The 21,624-nt window shown below is 41.6% G+C and overlaps 1 protein-coding gene across 2 annotated transcripts in view; it reads left to right on the forward strand.

Moving 5' to 3' along the window:
* The first annotated feature begins 3,229 nt into the window (after positions 1 to 3,229).
* DCT (dopachrome tautomerase) overlaps positions 3,230 to 21,624 on the forward strand; it is a 37,132-nt gene continuing 18,737 nt past the window's right edge. For both annotated transcript variants that reach the window (XM_040991020.1, XM_040991021.1), the window contains exons 1-6: positions 3,230 to 3,636; positions 12,656 to 12,955; positions 15,647 to 15,747; positions 16,858 to 17,024; positions 20,262 to 20,441; positions 20,807 to 20,942. In XM_040991020.1, coding sequence (XP_040846954.1) covers positions 3,342 to 3,636; positions 12,656 to 12,955; positions 15,647 to 15,747; positions 16,858 to 17,024; positions 20,262 to 20,441; positions 20,807 to 20,942 — 1,179 coding nt within the window. In that variant the 5' untranslated portion in view covers positions 3,230 to 3,341. The remainder of the gene's footprint in view (positions 3,637 to 12,655; positions 12,956 to 15,646; positions 15,748 to 16,857; positions 17,025 to 20,261; positions 20,442 to 20,806; positions 20,943 to 21,624) is intronic.

Genomic DNA, 21,624 nt, shown 5'->3' on the forward strand with positions numbered 1-21,624 from the left:
TAAAGATGGTCTTTATAGCAATGTGTTTCTTGATGAACATAAAGAATACGGGCTATTTACATATCAGCTAATTGCTAAGTATCCCCTGTTTGCTAAGCACTATTCCAGTGTTGGAAAAACACAACAAAGCTGAGGTTATAGATGTTTTGAAATTCATATTCTGGTAGAGTAGACAAACCTTAGCCAGTAAACTAATAGGAAGGACAATTTTTGTAGTGGTGGTGCTATGAAATAAACAAAATGTGGTATAATATAGCTGACTGAGTGAAGATATGTCGAAGTGAGAAGCCAGGAAAGATGGATGTCTCTAGGATCTGAAAACCAAATGACAAGGAAGATTCGGAACAGAATGTTCCAGGCAGAGGGAAGCAGGACCATGAGCAAGGTGGAAGCGAACAGAACACATGTAAGTAGTGGAGCAATTGTAGGCGTCAGCCCCCGAAGAACAATAAGAGAGCAGGGAGAGGGACAGCTCATAGAGCATCTTACATACCAGTTTTCAAACTACTAATGATAAAGCAACTTCCAAAACAAGAGGTTTCAGTCACAGACAAACATGCAATTCAAATGTACATGACTGTCTTGTGGCTGCGCCTCATGACCATTTTCTCGCCATCCTCACAATCCCCTAACTGGACTCTCTTGTTCTGAAGGACATGACCAGTCATATGTTTGAATGTATGGCAACATCACATTACCATGATGAAAGTTTCTAAATGCTAACTCTCAATCTTTGTTCTTATCTCATTGCACGCCATTCCTGGATCTGTGAATTACACTTGGAGTAGTGTATTAACAGAACCTTGGGTTTTGCTGTGAAGCTGTGGAAGCATACATGGGGAGGTGGGAAAGAGGAGGATCAATGGTGGTTTACAGGACTATCTATGGTGGTGTTCCTCACCAATATGGGGAAGATCCATGGAAGACAAATAACGTTTAAACAGGAAAGGGCAAAATGTCTGATTTGAGCATATTAAGTGAGAGATGTCTAGACTGCCAAGGGGAGAGGTCAGGAAAGAACTTAGACGTGACTCTGTAGCTTGCCACAGAGGTCAGGGCCAGACTTGGAGTTCTGCGGAATCATGACAGCCTGAATTTAAAGTCTTAGACAAACCCAGTTATGTACCAAATGTCACAATGAAAGAATAGAATCCCAGATCTAAGCAAGGGGCAATTCTGATGTGAGAGTTGACTCCATTTATCTCCATGATCCAATAATTTTGATTCTAACATCTATGGAGTCTCAAGGGTTCACAAAATGCAGAGTGAAACTGCAAAATATGTAGCCATTTGTAAATATGCATGAAATGAATGATCAAGTTCCAAAATACGTTTAAAGCTCTGAGAGTTTGCAATTCTAACACATTAATGATGCCATGGGTTGAATTTTTCTTCTCTGCAAGATAATCCCATGTCACCAAAGTGTTGGATGTGAGTGATATTTTTGGGAGAAAGAATCATTTTTGTAGATGTTATGGAGTTAAGGATCTGGAAATCATTCTGTATTATTTGAGTGGTGCTTAAATCCGATGACAAGTATCTTCAGAAGAGACAGAACAAAGGAGAGACACAGAGAAAAGGGGCAGAAGGCCATGTGACCATGGCAAAGAATGGAGATTTGCAGCCTCAAATCAAGTGATAAATCAAAGGTTACCTGCAGCCACTGGAAGCTGTAGGAGGCATTTTTGCTGTGAGACTTAAGCGCAAGTGCAGCCCTACTCAAACACCAGTCCTAGCAACCCCTTGACCTGGGACTTCTGACCTCAAATGCTGTGAGACAGTGAAGTCCTCTTGTTTCAAGCCATTCAGCTTTTGGTGACTTGTAAGGAATCCCCAGGAAACCAATGCACAGAATGCTGTTTAGTTGACACAACTGCAGCCTTTCCTGTAACTATTCTTAACACAGTGCCCTCCAGCTGCCTCTACACACTTGGTTTAACTTGAGAGAATTTACAGAGAATGCTGATGTGTAGAGCACAGCCTCAGAGATTCCGCTCTCATGGGGCTGGCATCCAGGCTGGCACAGGTGCAGAGCCAGAGGAAAGAACTCCTATTTATTTAGTCACAACATCTTACTGTCAGGGGATGGCACAGAAGTCCTTGGGGTGGAAAATTTGACATCAAGCACTTTTATGTATAGGTATCAGGTGTTCTGAGAAACTGGCTGAGGCTGTTCTGCATCAACCCTCTTTGTAGACTTTCTGGCATGAACAGTCCTGTTCCCAAAGCAAGCGGATGAAGGGCCGCTCCAGTAGGCGTTCACCATTGCTCAACTGTGCATTCCCTGTGCTGCTCCCAGGATCTCCCAGGCCTCCCTTTAATACAAACCCAGATCTTCAATTACAAGTCCCCACTCCAAATTGTCCCTCTCTTCTGCACAATCAGATAATGACAACTATGATTTTTCTGGTGGCCTGCTACTTTGGGCAGATTCTAAAAGTGTGCTGCATAGGAGAAGAGCAAGCTGTTACTGCGAAATGGATTCCTGACTGTGGAACAAAGCCCTTCCTTGTTCATCAGCCCTAAATAAATGTTTCTTTATGTTTGCAGTTGTGTGACCTCCTGGAGTGGTCTTTCTCTTGCGTCAGCGAGCAGTCAGGAGTGTCATGCCGTTTCCAATGCGTGCTCCTCTGTGAGGGTCTTTGACGAAGACTCACTGCATCCATTGACTCCGCGGGAAATCTGAGGTCACAAGTTTGGCTGGTGCACATGAACCCAACAAAGAAGATGGTTTTGCCCTCCTGAAACAAAGCCAGAGACTTGATCTCTTCATTGTGCACTTTGGACCATGTGCTAACGATGAGGATTTTTCTAATATTAATCCCTCTAATGACAGCTTCTCCCAGCCCTTACACAAACCCCACAAGGCCTCGTGGCTTGGCAAGCCAGACAGAATAAAGGCAGCACGGCATTTGGCTTTTGAACTGAGTTCAAGGCAATTAAAGTCAAGGGATAAGGAGGGAAGGAGGGGGGCATAGAAATGCCAGCATAATAAGTAGTATGACTGGAGCACTCTGCAAATTAACTCAATTAGACAAAGCCTGATTTAACGGGGAAGATGGTGAGAAGCACTGCCCTCATTAAATTTGCCTGTTAGAGGTGCTCCTAATGAAATTAAATTTGTGTTAGTTGTTTGAGTCACATAAAATAGTGTCTGCATGTGCCTGTACACATGTGCACATGTGAAGGTAAGTGATTTTTTTTAAGGAGAGGGATAGATGAAAAAATACATTTAGTATAAAAAGACAGTAGATTTTCAGGAACTCAAGAGTGGAAGACTAGGAGATAGACAAGCTGTAAAGAAGAGACTGCAAAGGGAGAGTTCTTGCAATCACAAAGTCATGAGTCTCCTCCAGTTGTGGATTCTGTTCGCTTGCCTGACCTGTGGAATCCTGCCTGGAGTCTGGGCTCAATTCCCCCGTGTCTGCATGACCCTGGACAGCCTGGTGAACAAGGTGTGCTGCCCGCCTCTGGGTGCTGAGCCCTCCAACATCTGTGGATCACAGGAGGGCCGGGGGCAGTGCACAGAGGTGCAAACCGACACCAGGCCCTGGAGTGGTCCTTACATCCTACGAAACCAGGATGACCGCGAGCAGTGGCCAAGAAAGTTCTTCAACAGAACCTGCAAGTGCACAGGTGAGGCCTCCATGGGCAGAGCTGGCCCTACTCTGGGCTTTGTGGGACGGGCACTGGTTGAGAAAGGAGCCCCTTCTCAAGAGAAGAGACCACTGAGCAGAGCTTTGAAAGGAGAACAAATCATGTTTTGGTGAGAAGCATTAGTGAGACTAATGCTGCCTTGGTTCACATCCTCAGGTACACCCACTTATGAAAACTTTAATAAATATTACTTGGGCCAAGCCTGGTTATGTATATGAACGCATGCCAACATACCATTGGTTTGTTTATTGGGAAAGAAGTCAAAAGAGCTCCAGAGTCAGCTTTGAAAGTCAGAACAAGTCCTTTCAGGATGAGTTCGGTGCCCGCTGCTGAAATGGGCTTACGCTTGCGGAGGAGGGAGTGGGTGAGGCTTGGCATTTCCAGGTGGGATCAGAGGCAGGTGTTCCTTCATGCTGGCTACAGCGCTTCTAATGATTTGTGCGCATCCCAAGCAGGGTGCATCTTTCTCGTTAAAGCTATGACTGGGTTGTAGCTTTGTCGGTGCTGGACAGACAGCAAGACAGAACTTTCTCAGTGAGCTGGGAGAAAGGGTTGTTATCTGATAGCAGTGGTTTTCTTTTTTCTTTTTTCTTTTTCTTTCTTTTTTGTTGCTGTTTTCACTCTTGTCTAGTTTGCTTGGACTTAGGAAATGGGATCGGTGCTGTTTCAATAGGCCCTGGTCTCTTTTATGTCCTGTTTTTTGGAAATCTCTGCGCGTTTCTTCTTCCTCTGGGATCTTCTTCCTCTGGGATCTTCTTCCTTTGGGATCTTTCTAGGTCCTCCTGAAATGTTGTTTCCCTGTAGTTCCCAGCAGCCATATCCAGTGGTGATAAACACTCAAAAACTGCCAGGGAATTCAAAACACAGAAAATATAAGTGTCAACTTCTGTAAAGTCCTTGGTCACCCTTCTCTGGTGGCTGAATGGATAAGACCTGCCTTTTAAAGTATTTATTTCTTTTCTGCTATGTTTCTGTAACTTAGGAGAATCATGCCACGGAAGCCTGTGAAGTATTACTAACGGAGTGTCTGAAGGGCTATTCTGTTGATGGAAGGATATTCGATTTTTTGTTTGTTTAGAAGTTCTGGATTTAAACTCATTTTGGAATAATATTTTTAATTCTTTGATAGAAAGTTATTTTTGGTGGGTCCTTGTTTTACTCTGGTTATGAATGGCAGTGAAGGTTTTAATAGCAAATTGAGGATGTTGCCATCCATCTTTTTCTAAACTGTTTTAGCACCTGCTTATTTAGACATTGCCTCTTGGATTGTCATTGTTTCTTCATCTAATGAGGAGCGCAGGCTTCACATGACCTGTGTGACTGGAAATCACACTGATACAGTACATTTTTGGGTCCAAACTAAAAAATACCCCCAGAACAATCATTTTCGTGTCAGTTAGTCTTAAAGTGCATTAGCTTTTTGTAAGGTGGGAATCTCCATTTTATGGAATTCTAAGGAAGAGGACTTTATGAAATCATATCTAATTATTAACTCCCCTTATCTCTGTCTCCTTTGAGTTTTCTACTTGGCTAACAGGTTATCATCATTTTACAGGACAGGGATGTGAAGGATAGGAATGACACAGAAGAAAGGGGTAATTGCTGTTTACCTTTGCTGAGAGCATACTTATAGATATTGTTAGAAGTGACAGTCATTTGAGGTCACAGTGATCTGCAACCAGACTTGGGTCCTGTTAAGTGCAGACCATGAGCCTCATCCCCAGGCCAGTCACCAAAGCAGGGCTCTCTCACAGTGTATGATCTCTTTCTCCAATCATGGTCAAGGCCATCTGTACCCCTGTAACCTCCCAGCCCTTGCCATGCTATGAGACTGTGGCTCCCGTCCTCCCTGGCACCAGCTGGGTCTGACTGTGAACGGTAGCTCTCTCTCTCTCTCTCTGTGTTTGTATGTGAAATGTGAAGGAGAGAGAGAAAGAATGAGAGAGAAAGGGGGAGAGAAAGAGAGATTTGGCTATTTTATGTTTCATTTGAGAGGAATCCTGCATTATTAGCCTTTCTGTGCCTGGCTTGTTTCACTCAGCACAATATTTTTCAGGTTCATTCATTTTGCTGCAAATGTTAGAATTCTGTTTTTCTGCTTGCTTATCTATTTTAAAGATTTCTTTATTATAGTCAGAGAGCTCTTCCATCCAATTGTTATTCCCCAAATGGCCATGGGTCAGGATGAAGCCAGGAGCTAGGAGCTTCATCCATGTCTTCCATATGGCTGAAGAGAGCGGCCTGAGGACTTGTATCATCTCCTGCTGCTTTGTAAGGTGCATTAGCAAGAGCTGGCTTGGTTGTGGAACAGCCAGGACACATACCAGCACACGTATGGGATACCAGTGAGGGAGGTAGCGGCTTATCTCACTATGCTACAGTGCCACCCAGAATTTTCCTTTTAAAGGCAAAATAATATTCCATCATACGTCTGTACTGACTTTGGGTGGATACACTTACGTGGACTAGGTGGCCTAGCCATTGGAATCTCAAGGCACCAGACCAAGTTTAATGTCCCAATATAGGACAGGAGCCCTTTCATTTATTCTACCCTGAGAGAGATGCTTGCCTTCTCAGGGTTGCTTTCTGGCGGTTTAGATAGAAAAGCCTGACAGTCAACCTCCCAAAGTCCCTGTCTTCTGGTGCTTTTCCTCAACGCTCTTTTCTGAATAGAATCCATGCAAAATCTCAAACTTCTTAAGAGAATGTCAGCTAGCTTCTGGCAAGAAGATTATTGATGACCTTGAATTTTAGTAATTTTCTGGAAAAACAAACATACCATCACATACACAATCATGGAAATGGTTTAAAAATGTTAGCCTAATAAATACATGCTCTGGGAATTTTTTTTTCTTTTTGTAAAAAATTTTCAGTTCTATGCTCACATTTTTCTATATATAGAACATTCCCTTCTCCAGTAGGATCAAGGAAAGTGAGATAATTGCTGAACTTAGTGGTCAGGGCACTTCAACATCAGCATTCACCTTTAAGGCTTACCTACCAGTTGGCCTTTGTGAGAAACCACCAGTTGCAACGATGTCTTTAGGCTTTTGAAAAACATGTGTGCCAAATAATTTTTGAACAGTTGGCTGAGAATGTCTTGTTTGTACAAGTGACTAAGTGTCTCCATTTTCCAATCTCTGAAATGGGGATAATGATGAAACCACACTTGTAAAATCCTTTTGAATTCTCTAGATGAAAGGACTTATGTGAGTGTAAAGTATTGTTATTAAAATAATAGAATCTCTAATTAAAAGGAATAGGCTATTTAGAGTTCCTTGTAAAGTCACTAATCAGAGGTCTTTAAGCTTATTTAGCCTAATGCCTTTCTGAGGCTGAGCTGATGCAGTTCATGTAGGAACCTGTGGTGTTTAGATGTTTTCGTTCCCTTCCATTTTTTTCCTATTCCTAAGTAGATAAAGAACTTCTGCCTGTCAATTTAATTCTTGCTCAAGGATATTCTCCAAGTGTTGATAGTACGAGGGGGTCTTTTTATTTTCTATCTCCATGTCTTAGGAAGATAACCCCATCCTTTCTAAAAAACCCTCTTTTGACTTGTATCACTATTGATAGACTAGCGGGAGCATTAACTCATTTTAGATTTATGTGAGGTCCTATAAAAATATAGATGAAAGGAATAACTCTTCTGTGTGCTTGGTTTTCATATTCTCACACTTTTCAGTTGTCTTCAGGAGGGCAACAGATTCCCTACATCCAAACCGTAGGCTCTTAGCGGAAAGGAATTGCGCTACAGTGTAATCTATTTTCCTGTGACACCTACTGGAATATCATTTTTTAAATTAAATATATTTCCAAGTCATTACATGGGCCCAAATTGAGATGAGTGCTCCCTTGTTAGTGTATACGCATTGTTTTTGTGGGCCACTCTGATGCATTACTTTGTTCATCACATGGTGAGGCATTCCCAATCTTCCAAGTCAAGGTTAGTCATTTAATTCTGTTGTCCGACAGCACTTGATTTATTTCTCCACTTCCACCTTTTCCACAAGAAGGCTTGTATGATGTGTGCATGCCTTTTATTCCCTTCCAGCTAAGGGATTTAGGCTACTTCAAAAAGTTCATGGAGAACGGAACAAAAAGATGGTTTATTATTTGGGGGCAAATACATTTGAAATTCATGCATGTGTGGGGTTTTTCAAAATTTATGAAATTTGCATATGATGAAAAAGTTATGCAAGAATTTCAATCTTTTTGCAGTAAGATGAAATCTCTTAATTTCATTTCCACGAACTTCTTGAAACCCTCTCCTATTTGTATCCTTTGCTGTCTACTGCCTTTTATTCGATTTTTCATTGCTTCTTTCATTACTCACTTAGCCAGCATTTATATAGAACCAATTATGTTGGGCAATTTATGTACAGAGAGGAAGGAAAACCCACACAATTCTTAAAGTGTGCACGGTATAGGGATAAACCATACATGAAAACAAATTGTTGCTATATCATTTGATACGTGGTATCTAATAAAACTAATAATAACCCTTATTATAGACCTTAATATACCAGATAATGTTGTAAGTGCGCCATATTAATGTGCTCTGTTTATGTGAAAACTTTGTGAAGTCTTACCCTGACCCAACAGGCTCTGAGAGGTGAAGTCCACAGTTACCAGATGTGTACAAAATGCTAAGGGAGTACAAGTGAAGGCATGTTCAGTGCTTTTTTGAGAAACAAGAGCTCATTTGGGGGGGCAGTTTTAGCATCACAACAAAACAGAGTCAAGACCATAGAGATTTCCCACACATGCCACCCCAACATACCCACAGGCTCTGCAGTTTCCCGAGGGTAGTTTTGACTAGCCTTTAAGCAGTACGTGTTCAGTAAATTATCTGTTGTAAAATAAAATGAGGAGAGGGGGAAGCAGTTAGGTACTGAGAATTTTGTTTGTATCAACCAAAAAGAATCTTGATAAAGAAAGTAGAATAGTTTTAAAATTCACAGGATAAGTTATGAATAATTCAACAACGAGAGCCTCCAATCCAAAAACAAGTTCTAGATCTTCAAATGTATGAGTTTGTTGAATTTGTTATTGCAAAATTTAGGTGTATTATTTTTTAACATTTGTAAAAAAAAAAAAGGTTGGTTTTATTTCTTAGAGAGCAGTTTTTACTTGCCAGCAAAATTAAGCAGAAAGTACATGATCTGTGCCCTTGCACCTGTTCCTTTTCCATGGTCCTCAACAACCAGCCCCGGATGGTCCCTCCTGACACATCATTGTCACCCAAATTTCTTAGCATTTTGAAGCAAGAAGTGACTGTCTTGCTAAAGAGAAGTCGTTGCACACTCAGCCCTAAGCATCTGATCTGACGACAGCTATGCAGCTGGAACTTTGAGTTTTCATTTGGGTAGTTGTATTCTTCAGATACAGTAATTTGTCCATTGCTTCTTACAAACATGCTCTATTCCTGGAAAAGCTGCCATAATAGCTGATTATGTTTTAATAAAGGTTATTTTTCAAAGTAGATAGTATGAACTTCTAGTAAGACAGCCTGGAAGAAAATGGATTTCAAGATTTGTAAAACTGAAGTATCTTGAAGAGTCTGATTGTACAGTAACCACCCAATAAGTACTAATTCAATAAATATGGTATATTTGATAATTTGACTCCTGTAATCAACATTAATGTCAATGTTTAAATCAAAATATTCAGAAAGAGTTTTCAGTTTTGGTAATAGAAGACTTTTTCCTTTTTGAGTATTTTTACTTATGTTCTCAAAGCGTACTGAAGTGCAGAACTGTGAAGCTAGAGTATTTGGCATGCTGCAAAGAATGTGGAACTCAAGCAAAGTTGTTGTTTTTCATTGTACCTACCTACTACATTCTTGATGAAATTTGCCATAGCTATAAAAAAACCCACTGGGTGACCAGAGAAGGAAATTGTGCCTTTGATTTATAGAGCACAAATGCTAATCACTAGGTTTTTATGCTATTGGAAGATTTTGTTTTTCCTTAGAGATAATAATCTCATTTCTCTTAGTTTCCATAGCTTTTACTCACCTCTATTTTGGCACCTGTAGTTTTTCAAGGTTATTTACAGGGCAGTTTTTCCTGCTGATGTAAAGGATAGGAAGAGAAAGTTTGTGTTTATGGCATAACCTACTACATGTTCAACTTTCATATTTTCTTCATTCTTTCAACAAATGTTAATTATGTATGTGACCAAGCATGGGCCTATGTTGTGAACTCACTGACTTCCGGTTGGCTGGGGCTAAACAAAAATGATCAGCCCTGTGTATCTATGGGCTCAATTCAGCCAATCAGGATAGATCATACTCAGAAAAAAAGCACTTTTTCTGAGCATGTATGGATTTTTTTCTTGTCATTCTCATCTAAACACAGAGTATATCAGTTATTAGCATCATAGTAGATGCTAAAAGTTATCAGAGATTATTTAAAATCTACCAGAGAAAGATAGTGGACTATATGGAAGAGCTATGCCCCTTTCAATATGTCACTTGAGCATCCTATGATAGTGATATCCCCAATAAACAGTCCTGGAGTTAGTGGCCTGCTGATACTAAGGGGTGCTGAATAGAAATATTTACAAGTAGTGTGAACAAGGCAAGTGGAAGAGAACCACAAGAGGCTGAGAGATGGTTAGAGACATGCAGAAGCACCTGGATTTGATGTGTGGAATCCAGGGAATGCTTTTAAAGGACCCAGTGTGAAGCTTGCAGGCAGGCTAAGTAACCTGAACAGAGAGAGCAGTTTGGGGAGGCTGGGAAGAAAACATGTTTCAGGAAAAAGAGAGAGCAATTGATCTTGGGGCACGAGGGGGAGGAAAAGGAAGAAGAGGAGAAAAGAAGAGCAGGTGACTTGGTCACTCATGCTACTGTGTTCCCACCAGTCTTTTAGTCTCCTGGGAGAAAGCATTTGTATTCCCTTTGGTTTCCACCTGTTGTTCCAGTAACACCTAAACTTTCACTGTTTTTATTTTTAATTTTTTCAAACATAAAGGCAACAGTTTCATCCATTTCATAGGTCTATATATATTTTAAAATATTTATTTATTTATTTTATTGGAAAGTTAGATCTACAGAGAAAAGGATCCTCTAGCCACAATGGCCAAATTTGAGCTGATCCAAAGCCAGGAGCCAGGAGCTTCTTCTGGGTCTCCCACGCGGCTGCAGGGTCACAAGGCCTTGGGCTGACTGCCTCCCCAGGCCACAAGCAGGGAGCTGGATGGGAAGTGGAGCAACCAGGACAGGAACCAGTGCCCAGATGGGATACTGGTGTGAGCAAAGCAAAGACTTTAGCCACTAGGCTACTGTGTGGGGGTCCCCATAGATATAGTTTTAAGAAGGCAATCACACTTCCCTCACTGTCCTGCCTCTCTCTAATACTCTTCTTCATTCTCTCCAACAATATATGCACAGACATAATTTTGATCCACTCATTCGATATTTACAGGCTTAATTTATAACTGATTATTATATTTAACAAGATGCAAGAAGACCACAAGACCATATTTCCATTGAAATATAAATATGGGCTAAAAGTGACAATTATATCTCAAAGTCAACAGTTTATTCCTACACATTTTTCTATATTAGCTGCTACATGTCAGAGAAAACGTATGGTATTTGCCTTTTTGGGACTGTCTTATTTCACTAAGCATAATGGTTCATACTTGTATTCATTTAGTTGCAATGGACAGGATTTCATTGTTTTGTGGCTGAGTAGTTTCCATAGTGTATAACTTTTCTTCATCCAATCTTCAGTTGATGCACATCTAGCTTGTATCCTTACTTTAACTATTGTGAATTAAACTGTGTTAAACATGAGACTAAAGGTACCTCTCATATGCTGGGTTCATTTCACTGGGGCTCTTTAACATATTGCTACTCAAAGAGTGTGGGACTGGTTAGACCCAAAGCAATTGTCCAGAAGGCTAAGAAGGGAAAGGAAAGCCAGGGGTGAGCTAACACCATTTCCACGAAATGCTAGTAAGAGAGACGCACAGAGCTCGACGTTCCTAGCTCTCATTTTCTGTGTGTGGAGAGAGCTAGCATATGTGTGCAGCTGACAGGAAACCCTTAGTGATTTGTGCTCCCTCATTGCGACTAATTCACCTTTATAACCTGCCAGCCTCCGTTGATTTTGTCTTAACACAGTCTCCTTTGTGAAATAAACCAGCATTTTTAGTGATAGATCTCACCTTAACTCCTAGAAATGAACTGTTTTTCTGTTTCAATTTTGGTTCCATACTTAGCGTGGTGTATGTTTTCTTCCTTCTCTAAATCAATTAACTGTCCATGCCAGCTCTTCAGCGTTTGAGCCACACAGGGAGCAGGGCTCAGCAAGATCATCCAAGGCTGCTGCTCTACCCCAGGCTGGGTCATGGAGAGGACATGGCAAGGGACATGCCTTTGTGTTGTGTGAGAGGCAGGAGAACACCTATATGAATTAGCTGAGATGGCCGCCACCAGATCACAGGTGACACCATGGGCACTCATGGTCGCTCTGGACCTGGAAACTGAGATGAAAGTGTCGGTCAAGGGGGCTGGTTTCTTCTGTGGCCCCTGTCTCTGGCTTGCACATGGCCACATTCTGTCTTTGTTTTTGTTTTTGTTTCTCCTAGTTTTCATTTTGTGTGAGACTGGGTCCCAATTTCCTCCTCTTGCAAGGACACTGCTCCTGTTGCATTAGGACCTGCCCTAATGGTTGAATGTAGCCTTATTTGTCTCATTGAAAATTCTACTTCGAAGTGCTGTATAACTGACTTGAACACGTGCATCATGAAGGAGACATAATTCAGTCGTTGCCATCAAATAATGCATATCATTGCCTGTTTCTTTATTGGTACTATTTCTAAGGACATCAGTGGTGCTTGGGCCATGGGATTGCAAGAAGAGACCAAGGGGACCGTCCTGGAACCATTTTTCTCTCTTCCACTCCATCCTGAGCTCCAATTCTGAAATTTCTGCCAAGCTCAATTAACCCACTTTCTCGTCCATCTTTCCCTTTTTCTAAATCAGGAAACTTTGCTGGCTACCATTGTGGAGACTGCAGGTTTGGCTGGACCGGCCCCAATTGTAATCAGAGGAAACGGGCAGTTGTTCGGCGGAACATCCATTCCCTGTCTGATCGGGAGAGAGAGCAGTTCCTGGACGCCTTAGACCTGGCCAAGAAGAGCCCACACCCCGACTACGTCATAGCCACTCAGCACTGGCTGGGCCTCCTTGGGCCCAATGGCACCCAGCCTCAGATCGCCAACTGCAGCATTTACGACTTCTTTGTGTGGCTCCATTATTATTCTGTTAGAGACACATTATTAGGTGAGGTTCCCCGATCCCCCACCCTCCCAAGCCTGCGCCTCGGTTTAAGGTACGGTTACAGGCTTGTGATTGGGCAAGGGGACATGGAATGGATGGGAAGTCGCTTGTCTGAAGTTAATTGACAAGAGAGCAACTCAAGGCGATGTCAGGTTTATGAAAGCTGTAGAATTATCAAACACTGCCTGAAGTTAGATGGGAACTGCTTCCTTTCTATATGTCAGCTGCGGACACTTTAAATGTCTGTCCTCTAGCTGATGTTCATAATTCACAGTCTGACCTGTTCCCTGCGAAGCTATTAATCCTTACACGCATGGAAGGCAAACTGCTTTTGATTCCAGCAGAAAACATTTGTAAATCTGTCCAGGGAAGCCCTTTCTGACCTTTTCTTCAAATTAGAGGAATTAACTGAACATATGTCAAAGCATTAGAGAGAGTGTGCTGGAAGTGATTTTCTCATTAAACTCACATGTCTTTAGTCAGTTATATGATCATTTATGGTATCCATGCTCTATTGGGAATGCACAGGTCTTTTGTTAAGGAAACGTATAAGCTCAGCCACATGAACACAGTTCATTCTTTCTGTTTAACTCTTTGAATGACCCTTAACTTGTGTGTTGGATGCTTAATAAAGTGGTGCCCAGGGGCCAGTGTTGCTATGCAGAGGGTTAAGCAATTGCCTACAACAACACCACCATCTCATGTTGGAGTGTCAGCTTGAGTCCCACCTCTTCTGCTTTGGATCCAGCTTTCTGCTAATGAGCCCAGGAAGGCAATTAGACTGCTGCCACCTGCATGAGATACATGGATGGAGTGCTTAGTTCCTGCTTCACCTGGTCCAGCTCTCATTGTTACAAACATTTTGAGAGTAAACCCATGGATGAAAGATCTCCCTTTCAGTCTCTCCTCTGTTTTTCACTCTGCCTTTCAAATATGTCTTAAAAATAAATATATATATATATATACACACACACACACATTTATGGAGAGAATGTGAGGAAGAGAAAAGAAGAAAAATAGAAGAAAAAAAGAAAAAGGAGAAATCAGGGTTCCCTGTTCTTTGAGGTCTTACAAGTTGGGGTCTGGACAGGGCTTGAAATGGGGGAGAAGTTAAATGAATAGTTTTTTTTTAAGATTTATTTCATTTTATCGGAAAGGAAGATTTATAAAAAGAGAGAGAATGTGCATCCACTGGTTCACTCCCCAAATGACCACAATGGTCAGAGGAGAACCTATCCAAAGCCAGGAGCCAGGAGCCTCTTCTGGGTCTCTCACAGGCGTGCAGGGTCCCAAGGCTTTGGGTCATCCTCTGCTGTTTTCCCAAGTCACAGGCAGGGAGCTGGACATAAACGGGCCCCTATATTGGATCCTGGTGCTTACAGGGGCAGGATTAGCCACTGAGCCATGGTGCCAGACCCTCTGGGGTTCAGCTTTGACCTGATCATTTCCTCCTGAGGGAGAGCCATTGACACCAGCCTGTTGCAGATGGCTTGGAAAAAAAATATGGCTTAAATTCACTCCTGAATCTTCTCATGGCACTTCAGGATGTGTGGCTACATCTGGAACTATGCTGACCTTTGGGGTCTGTCTTTGGGCGGGGGTCTCACTCATTTGGAATAGTGAGACTCATTTGAAATCACCCAGCCTTGTCTTTGTCACTAGGCATCTCCTCATCATTTTGATATGAGGACTTGAACCTTCCATCCAAATGGAAAAAACAGTTCCTTTCTCAGTGTGGGTTTTTTCAAACATCTTGCCTTGCAGGTAAGCATCTGTCTTTATGGATAGATATGGAGGCTCTCTGGTCATAAACCTTTATAGTCTCCACTGTCATCACTTTGAGGGATGTTTGCTTTATGAGAGGGGAGTCTCTCAAGAGAAAGAGAAAACCATCGTTTCTGGTCATATCCAGGTATTAAATTTATATTCATGTCTGTTCAGTTCTCTGAAGTTATTATAGGCACTTGGAGAAAGAACCGAAGTTAGCTAAAGTTTCTACATAACCATCAAAAGCCGTTAGGAAATGGGAAGAAGGATAGAGCAGGCAGTAAGGAGGGCGCTAAATTGCCCAAAGCTTTTCACGAAAATTGGCAGTTCTAGTAGCCAGCCAAATTGGTTTGAATGTATTTTTCTCCCTTTTGGTGTCAGCGACCATGCTTGTCAGACAGTGGTTGTAACTGATTGATGGGGGAGGCACAGTCTGTGGAAGCTCTCTCTGGTTATATAAAAGCTGCATTAGGATTATGAGTGCTTGAAGCTGCCACACTTTTCATCCCCACTGCCCCATCCTTACAAATGTGTATGTTTATAGTGAATATGCTAGAAAATGTCTTTAAAATGCATTTCATTTAGTTCCAATTATCTGTTCCATGGGGCACTCCAATTCATTGTACTGGGCTCAAAAATTAAATATGCAATCACAACTCCTACTGCTGCTTGTGACTTGAATTTCTGGAATCATTACTTAAATCCCAAATGTTTGAGATACACAGGCGGGCTTATCCAAAGTGTGTAAAGTTATCACTGAAGTTCTTTTGTTATTGTTTTTATTGTTGCTTTCAAAAGCATCAATAACGATGTTTTTAAAAATTAAATCACGGGCTTAGTATGACTGCAAACACATATTGAGTAAGGTTTGACATTTTAAATATTCTCTTCTCATATTTACTTCAATATGTTTCTCAATTGTTTTAGGACCAGGGCGTCCCTACAAGGCTATAGACTTTTCCCACCAAGGGCCTGCCTTTGTTACTTGGCACCGGTACCACTTGATGTGGCTGGAAAGAGATCTCCAGGTTGGTAAAAACCATGCATTTGCTGTTTTTAATTTCTAAAAGCAGTGGAGTTTTGCTGTATTTAATACACACCTACAGAGTGAACTGATAAGCACTGCTAACAAATTACATGTCCATCACTTCATTTAGTCTTCTCTTTTCTTCTTTCATTCCCTCCCTCCTTTCTATTTCTTTCTCTCTTTTCTTCTCTCCCTCTATCTCTCTCTCCCCACCCTATCTCCTCCTCCATGTTGAGAATATCCAAAATCTAATCTATTGCAAATTCTGTGGTTGACAGTATTATTAGCTGCAGCACTCAGGTTACACATTGACTCTCCAGTCTATTGATCCAATGAAGCTGCAGTTTTGCACCTTTGACCTGCCTTTTCCTACTTCTAGCTTCTTGGTCCTTGTATTTGCTCTCTGTATTTCTGTTTCTTTTTTTTAATTTATTATTTGGAATTCCACACATAGTGAGCTCATGTGTCTGGCTTATTTCACTTATCATATTCTTTAGGTTCACTCATGTTGTCACAATTGGTAAGATCTCCCTTTTTAAGGCTGAATGGCAATTGCATTGTGTGTGTGAGTTTATACACATAAATAATCCCTTGGTACCTGTGGGATATTGGTTCTAGGACCATCCCCTACCATGTGATACCAAAATCTGAAGATTCTCAATTATATAAAATGGCACAGTACTGTCATATTAACCTGTGCACATTCACTCCATGTGATGTTGAATCTTATCTGACTACTTATAATGCTTGATATATGTAAATGGCATGCAGTAGTAGTTTTAATGTGTTATAGAGAGGATAATGGCAAGAAAAGGCTATGCATGCTTGGTAAGGATGCTTTGTTTTTCTTTTATTTTGGGTCTGTAATTGATTGAATCTACAGATTCAGAGCCCCTGGATGCAGAGGATCGACACTCCCAGACAGCGCAGTTTATGATTATACACATGTATGAGTATGCATGGATCTAAACGTTTGTGCCAAAATGATTTTATTTTGTGATTAGTCATCCCTCCATCTGGCAGTTTCCGTCTTGCTCATGACCTATGCCGGTCTTCACTCTTTCGTGTTGTATCTGGTGTCAGAAGTTAAACGACTGTTGGTTGCTTCTAGCGCCTCACAGGCAATGACTCCTTCGCGTTGCCTTACTGGAACTTCGCCACCGGAAGGAATGAGTGTGATGTGTGCACAGATCAGCTGCTTGGGGCAGCAAGACAAGATGATCCAAGCCTGATTAGTCAGAACTCGCGGTTCTCCAGCTGGGAGATTGTCTGTGACAGGTAAAGGCCTATCGTGTGTGGCAGTGTGGGTGTGGGAACCATCTTCTGTTCTATCTGAGAACTGATGTTTCTGTTTCTTACGTTTTTTGTAACTGCTTATGCAATTCTGCTCACATGTTTCTGAAAACAATTTCCCAAGAGAACTGACATTTTAAAAATGCTATGTTCTTTAATACTAATTTCTTTATGAATCAAATGGTCATGACTATCATTTTGAGATGAACTGTTTTAGAGTTCAGAAGGCTTTCTGTGTTCAGTCAACTTTTGCTAAGCAGCAGTCTTACTCTAGGTGATGCAATTCTACTGGAAATACAAGAGCTAATCAAATACAGCCTCCTTTCTGACTATGATTATGTATTTGCACAAGTAGAATTCATGTAGATGAACTCACTGTGAGAAGGACTATCATAGATGCTCTATAATCGCTAGACCCAAGTCAAGCTAAGTCCTCAATAGGAGGTGATGAGGAAGCTGAGACTTGAAGAAGCCACAGCTGTTAGCCAGATGGAAGGGAGGATGAGGGGAGTGTAGTGTAGGGTGACGTTGTGTCTTAGATGGAAGGAACACCATGAATGAGGGCAGCGTGCTATGGCCAAGCCACCCAGCGAAGGTGAGCCGGAGGAGGAAGAAGGCCACGAGGCTGGTTTCTCAAACCCTGAAGATCCCATAAGCAGGTGAGCAGCATGTGAAGCGCAAATGCATCTTCCAAGACTCCTGACATTCGTTTCTCTTTCCTGGCACACACCTTCCCCTTCCACCTCTCTTGAGTGTATATTCTAAGGTCCTCAATGGGTTCCTGAAACTGCAGAGAACAATTATTCCTCAAATATGTACTGTTTTCTTTCCTTTACATAGAATACTCCAAAAATTCATGGCAAATGGAATTAAAAGATGCATGTTTAAGTCCATCCATAGTTTTTCCATAAAGTTTTGAAGATTCATCACATGTTTAGATTTTAATTTTTTGGAACCAAAATAAAATAAACTTACTTGTTTTACAACTTACCTTTTCATTCCATTTTCATGAATTTCTGCATGTATCCTTATTCATATCTTGAAATTCTAAATTAGGTACAGTAACAGGCTCATAATAATAACTAATAATAAAGTAGAATTAAAATAGTATACAGTAGAAATGTTTTGTGAATGAAGTCTTTGTCCTCTCAATTACTTCATTCCTCATTTGTACTACAGTCTTATTTTCAGATCAGTGTTGACTGTGAATTCATACTGTGGAAAATAAAACCACAAGAAGGAGAGAGGAGTGTCCTGTTTCGGAAAAACATTGCCCAGGAGGCTCCTCTTCTTCCTTTGCTAGTGATTTTCTCCATAGCCTCCACTTTTTTGGCACCAATGATCTTTCTTCCCCTCCCATGTCATTAGACTGCTCCACAGCACCTAGCCCCAGCTCTCCTGTGACTTCCTGCCTACATCCAACCCGGGGCAGGTGTGTGTGGTGAGGTACCTGCACCCTGCTAGCTGACACCCCACTATCTGCATCCCTTGCATTTCCTTAAGTCCTTGGCATAGTACTCCATGCATGGGAACATCCTTCTTACTTTTACCATGACTATGCCTAATTTCATGAAAAGTCATTTTTCCTGTTGCCTTGCTTGGAATATCAATGAGTGTTATTAAAAAGGAAATGTCTGCAGTTAAGTAAGCTTTTTTAATGTTATTATTATTTTTAGAGATTTATTCATTTATGTGGAAGTCAGGGTTATAGAAGGAGGAAGAGAGAGGCAGAGAGAGTGGTCATCAATCTGCTACTTCACTCTCTGAGTAGCCAAGAGAGCCAGGCCTAAGCCGGCAACCAGGAGCTTCACCTGACTCTATCACGTGGGCGGCCTGAGCCATCTGCTTCTGCTTTCCCCGGCAATAAGCAAGAATCTGGATGGGATGTGAAGCAGCTGGGACACAAATCAGCACCCAAATGGGATGCTGGCATCCCAGGTGGAGGACTTGTTGTATAACATTGGCTTTCAATGATCTGCCAAGGGACAGAGACAAAGGAAGAAAGAGAGACCAAAAGACACACAAATCTCCCACCTGCTGGCTTATTCTCCCATTGCCTGAACTAGCCTGGGCTGGATCAGGTTGAAGCCAGGAGCCAGAAATGCAAGCTGAGTTTCCCATGTGAATGGCAGGAACTCTTTAGTTAGCCATCACTGTGACTTTCCATGGTATGCACTTACAGGAAGCAGCAAGCTGACTTCAGGAACAGACCCCCAACATGAACCCGGACCTGTTTGTTTGTTTGTTTGTTTGTTTTGCCTTTTTTTTTGGAACCCATGTCTTTTGATATGGGGTACAGGCAGTTGAAATACCAGCGTAGCCTTTGGGCCAAATGCCTCTTGCCCAGATAACTTCAGAAATGACTGGGGCTTAAGGTTTTATGAAAACTTAGAATGTCTGCATGCTTTTCATAGATTAAAAAAAAAAGTTACTCTTCAAGAGGAACCTAAATGTAACTGGAACTCTGATTTAACAGACCGTCTCACTGGAACACACCTTGGTTAAGCAGTCTTAGAGGTCTTTTTTCACCTGCTGTTCAGGTCCTGGCCTCTTTCACCCTCAGGTTCTGGCTTCATGCATCAATGCTAGCTTTTCATCCTTTAAGCTCACATTGTGACATCTGTTAAATTCTATCTTCACCAGTGAAATCAGGCTCTGTTTGAAATTCTGGTCAACCCAGGTCTATGGGATATGATGCTTTATGGGCGTGGAATCTTCTTAGCCATATGTTTACTAACCTGCTGCCCTGGAACAGTTTCCAACAATTTTTGGCATTTTCTGTGTCATTTAACTTTGACGTCCTCTGTTTGACTTGAGTTTCCCCAAAGTGCTTTCCTGGGTTTTCAGGGTCACTTCTGTCCAAACTACTTCAGCTAGGCCGTGTTCAGACCATCCTATTCTCTCTTCAGTGACTCAGTATCCGCTTGTACAAAACAGGAATCACCATCGCGCCTTGTAAGCTGTGAACACTCACATTTCCCTAGAGTGACAATTATTCCTCTTCATGTCTGTCTCCATATTTTGTCCATTCACCTGCTTGAAGCATCTTGATCCACAATTGCTTACAAGGCTAGTTCTTTAGCTACAGATTTTTGATCCTTGTAAGATGGCTCCAATACCATTTTACTATAAGTATAACCCCGATGATTTACTTGGTCTCAAATTTATGATACTACTCATAAATTAAGATGTATTTATTTTGAATCCTTTTAAAAATCTTAGTTTGGATGACTACAACCGCCGGGTCACCTTGTGCAATGGGACCTATGAAGGCTTGCTGAGAAGAAATCAAGCGGGAAGAAACAATGAGACGCTGCCCACCTTAAAAAACATTCAGGATTGCCTGTCTCTGCAGACCTTTGACAATCCTCCTTTCTTCCTGAACTCGACCTTCAGCTTCAGGTTGGTACTCCGCACTTGAGGGGCTGGCACTTACATGGCTCACAGATGCTGTGCCTGGGATTGTAATGGACTGAGTAAAACCCGGCTACAGAAGGTATCTACAGGGCCTGAGAGATGGATTGGAACATGAGTGAGTATCTTTCAGTGCAGACAGGGAGATGGTTCAACTGAGCAGGTGAAGATACAGCACTGATTATACCTGCCCTGCTCACCATCCTTGAATCCTGGGGCTGACATTAGTCCACGAGCTATAACAAATTTTCCCATGTGTTGACCAATCCAACCAGGAGACTGTTATCACAGTTAGAAACGATAGAATTTTTAATAGCTTTTGTCTGTTGTCACTGACATGCTGGTTCCCCCAGGAATGCTCTGGAAGGCTTTGATAAAGGAGACGGCACCCTGGACTCTCAAGTGAGGAGCCTGCATAACTTGGTTCACTCTTTCCTGAACGGGACAAGTGCTTTGCCACATTCTGCCGCCAATGACCCTATTTTTGTGGTAGGTTCAATGACTCAGAACAGGTGAAAACATTTTCTAGATAATATTTCAAGTTCATTTGCTTTTCTATAAAATGAAGGTTCAGTGGCATTTTATTCTTGGTGTGACTCATGTGACATATGAACTGATAAATTTATGAACTGCCACCATAGGGATGCATTTAACCTCCTCTCTCCCTTCAAAAATCTGTAATTTTTAGGGATGGTCTGATTTTGGGTGAGCACAGAGAGGACTTTTCAGTCCTGAGTTTGTAAATTAGCATAATGTTATTAATATTTTGCAAGATTTGTATCATAAATTGCATAATGCTAATGATGTTAACACAGCAACTCCCATTAGTGTTACTTCACTTCATTTGTTGATAATCTTATAAGTCAGTCATGAGGAGATGCATGGTTCTTTAAAATTCAAAGTGTGTTGAACTCCTTTGATATTCTTGAATCTGATTTTGGTTTCCTATTAAAACAGAAGGACAAACTTGACAATGTGATTCTAAGTTTTATTATTATAAATGTTGCTAATTTTTGAAGGATGTCCCCTGAGAATTTGTCTTGGGAGAAGCAAAAGGGGTTAAGGGCCTCATTCTTCAACTATGCTTAGCCAGTGTCCTGGAGCCAGACTGCTACACGCACATCTGGACAGCAGCCTGGACTCTGTTAACCCATGTCTAGCCGTGGTCTAA

Source organism: Ochotona curzoniae, unplaced genomic scaffold (genome assembly GCF_017591425.1).
Source record: "Ochotona curzoniae isolate NIBS_2020 unplaced genomic scaffold, NIBS_Ocur_1.0 contig_64, whole genome shotgun sequence".
Taxonomy (NCBI): Eukaryota; Metazoa; Chordata; class Mammalia; order Lagomorpha; family Ochotonidae; genus Ochotona; species Ochotona curzoniae.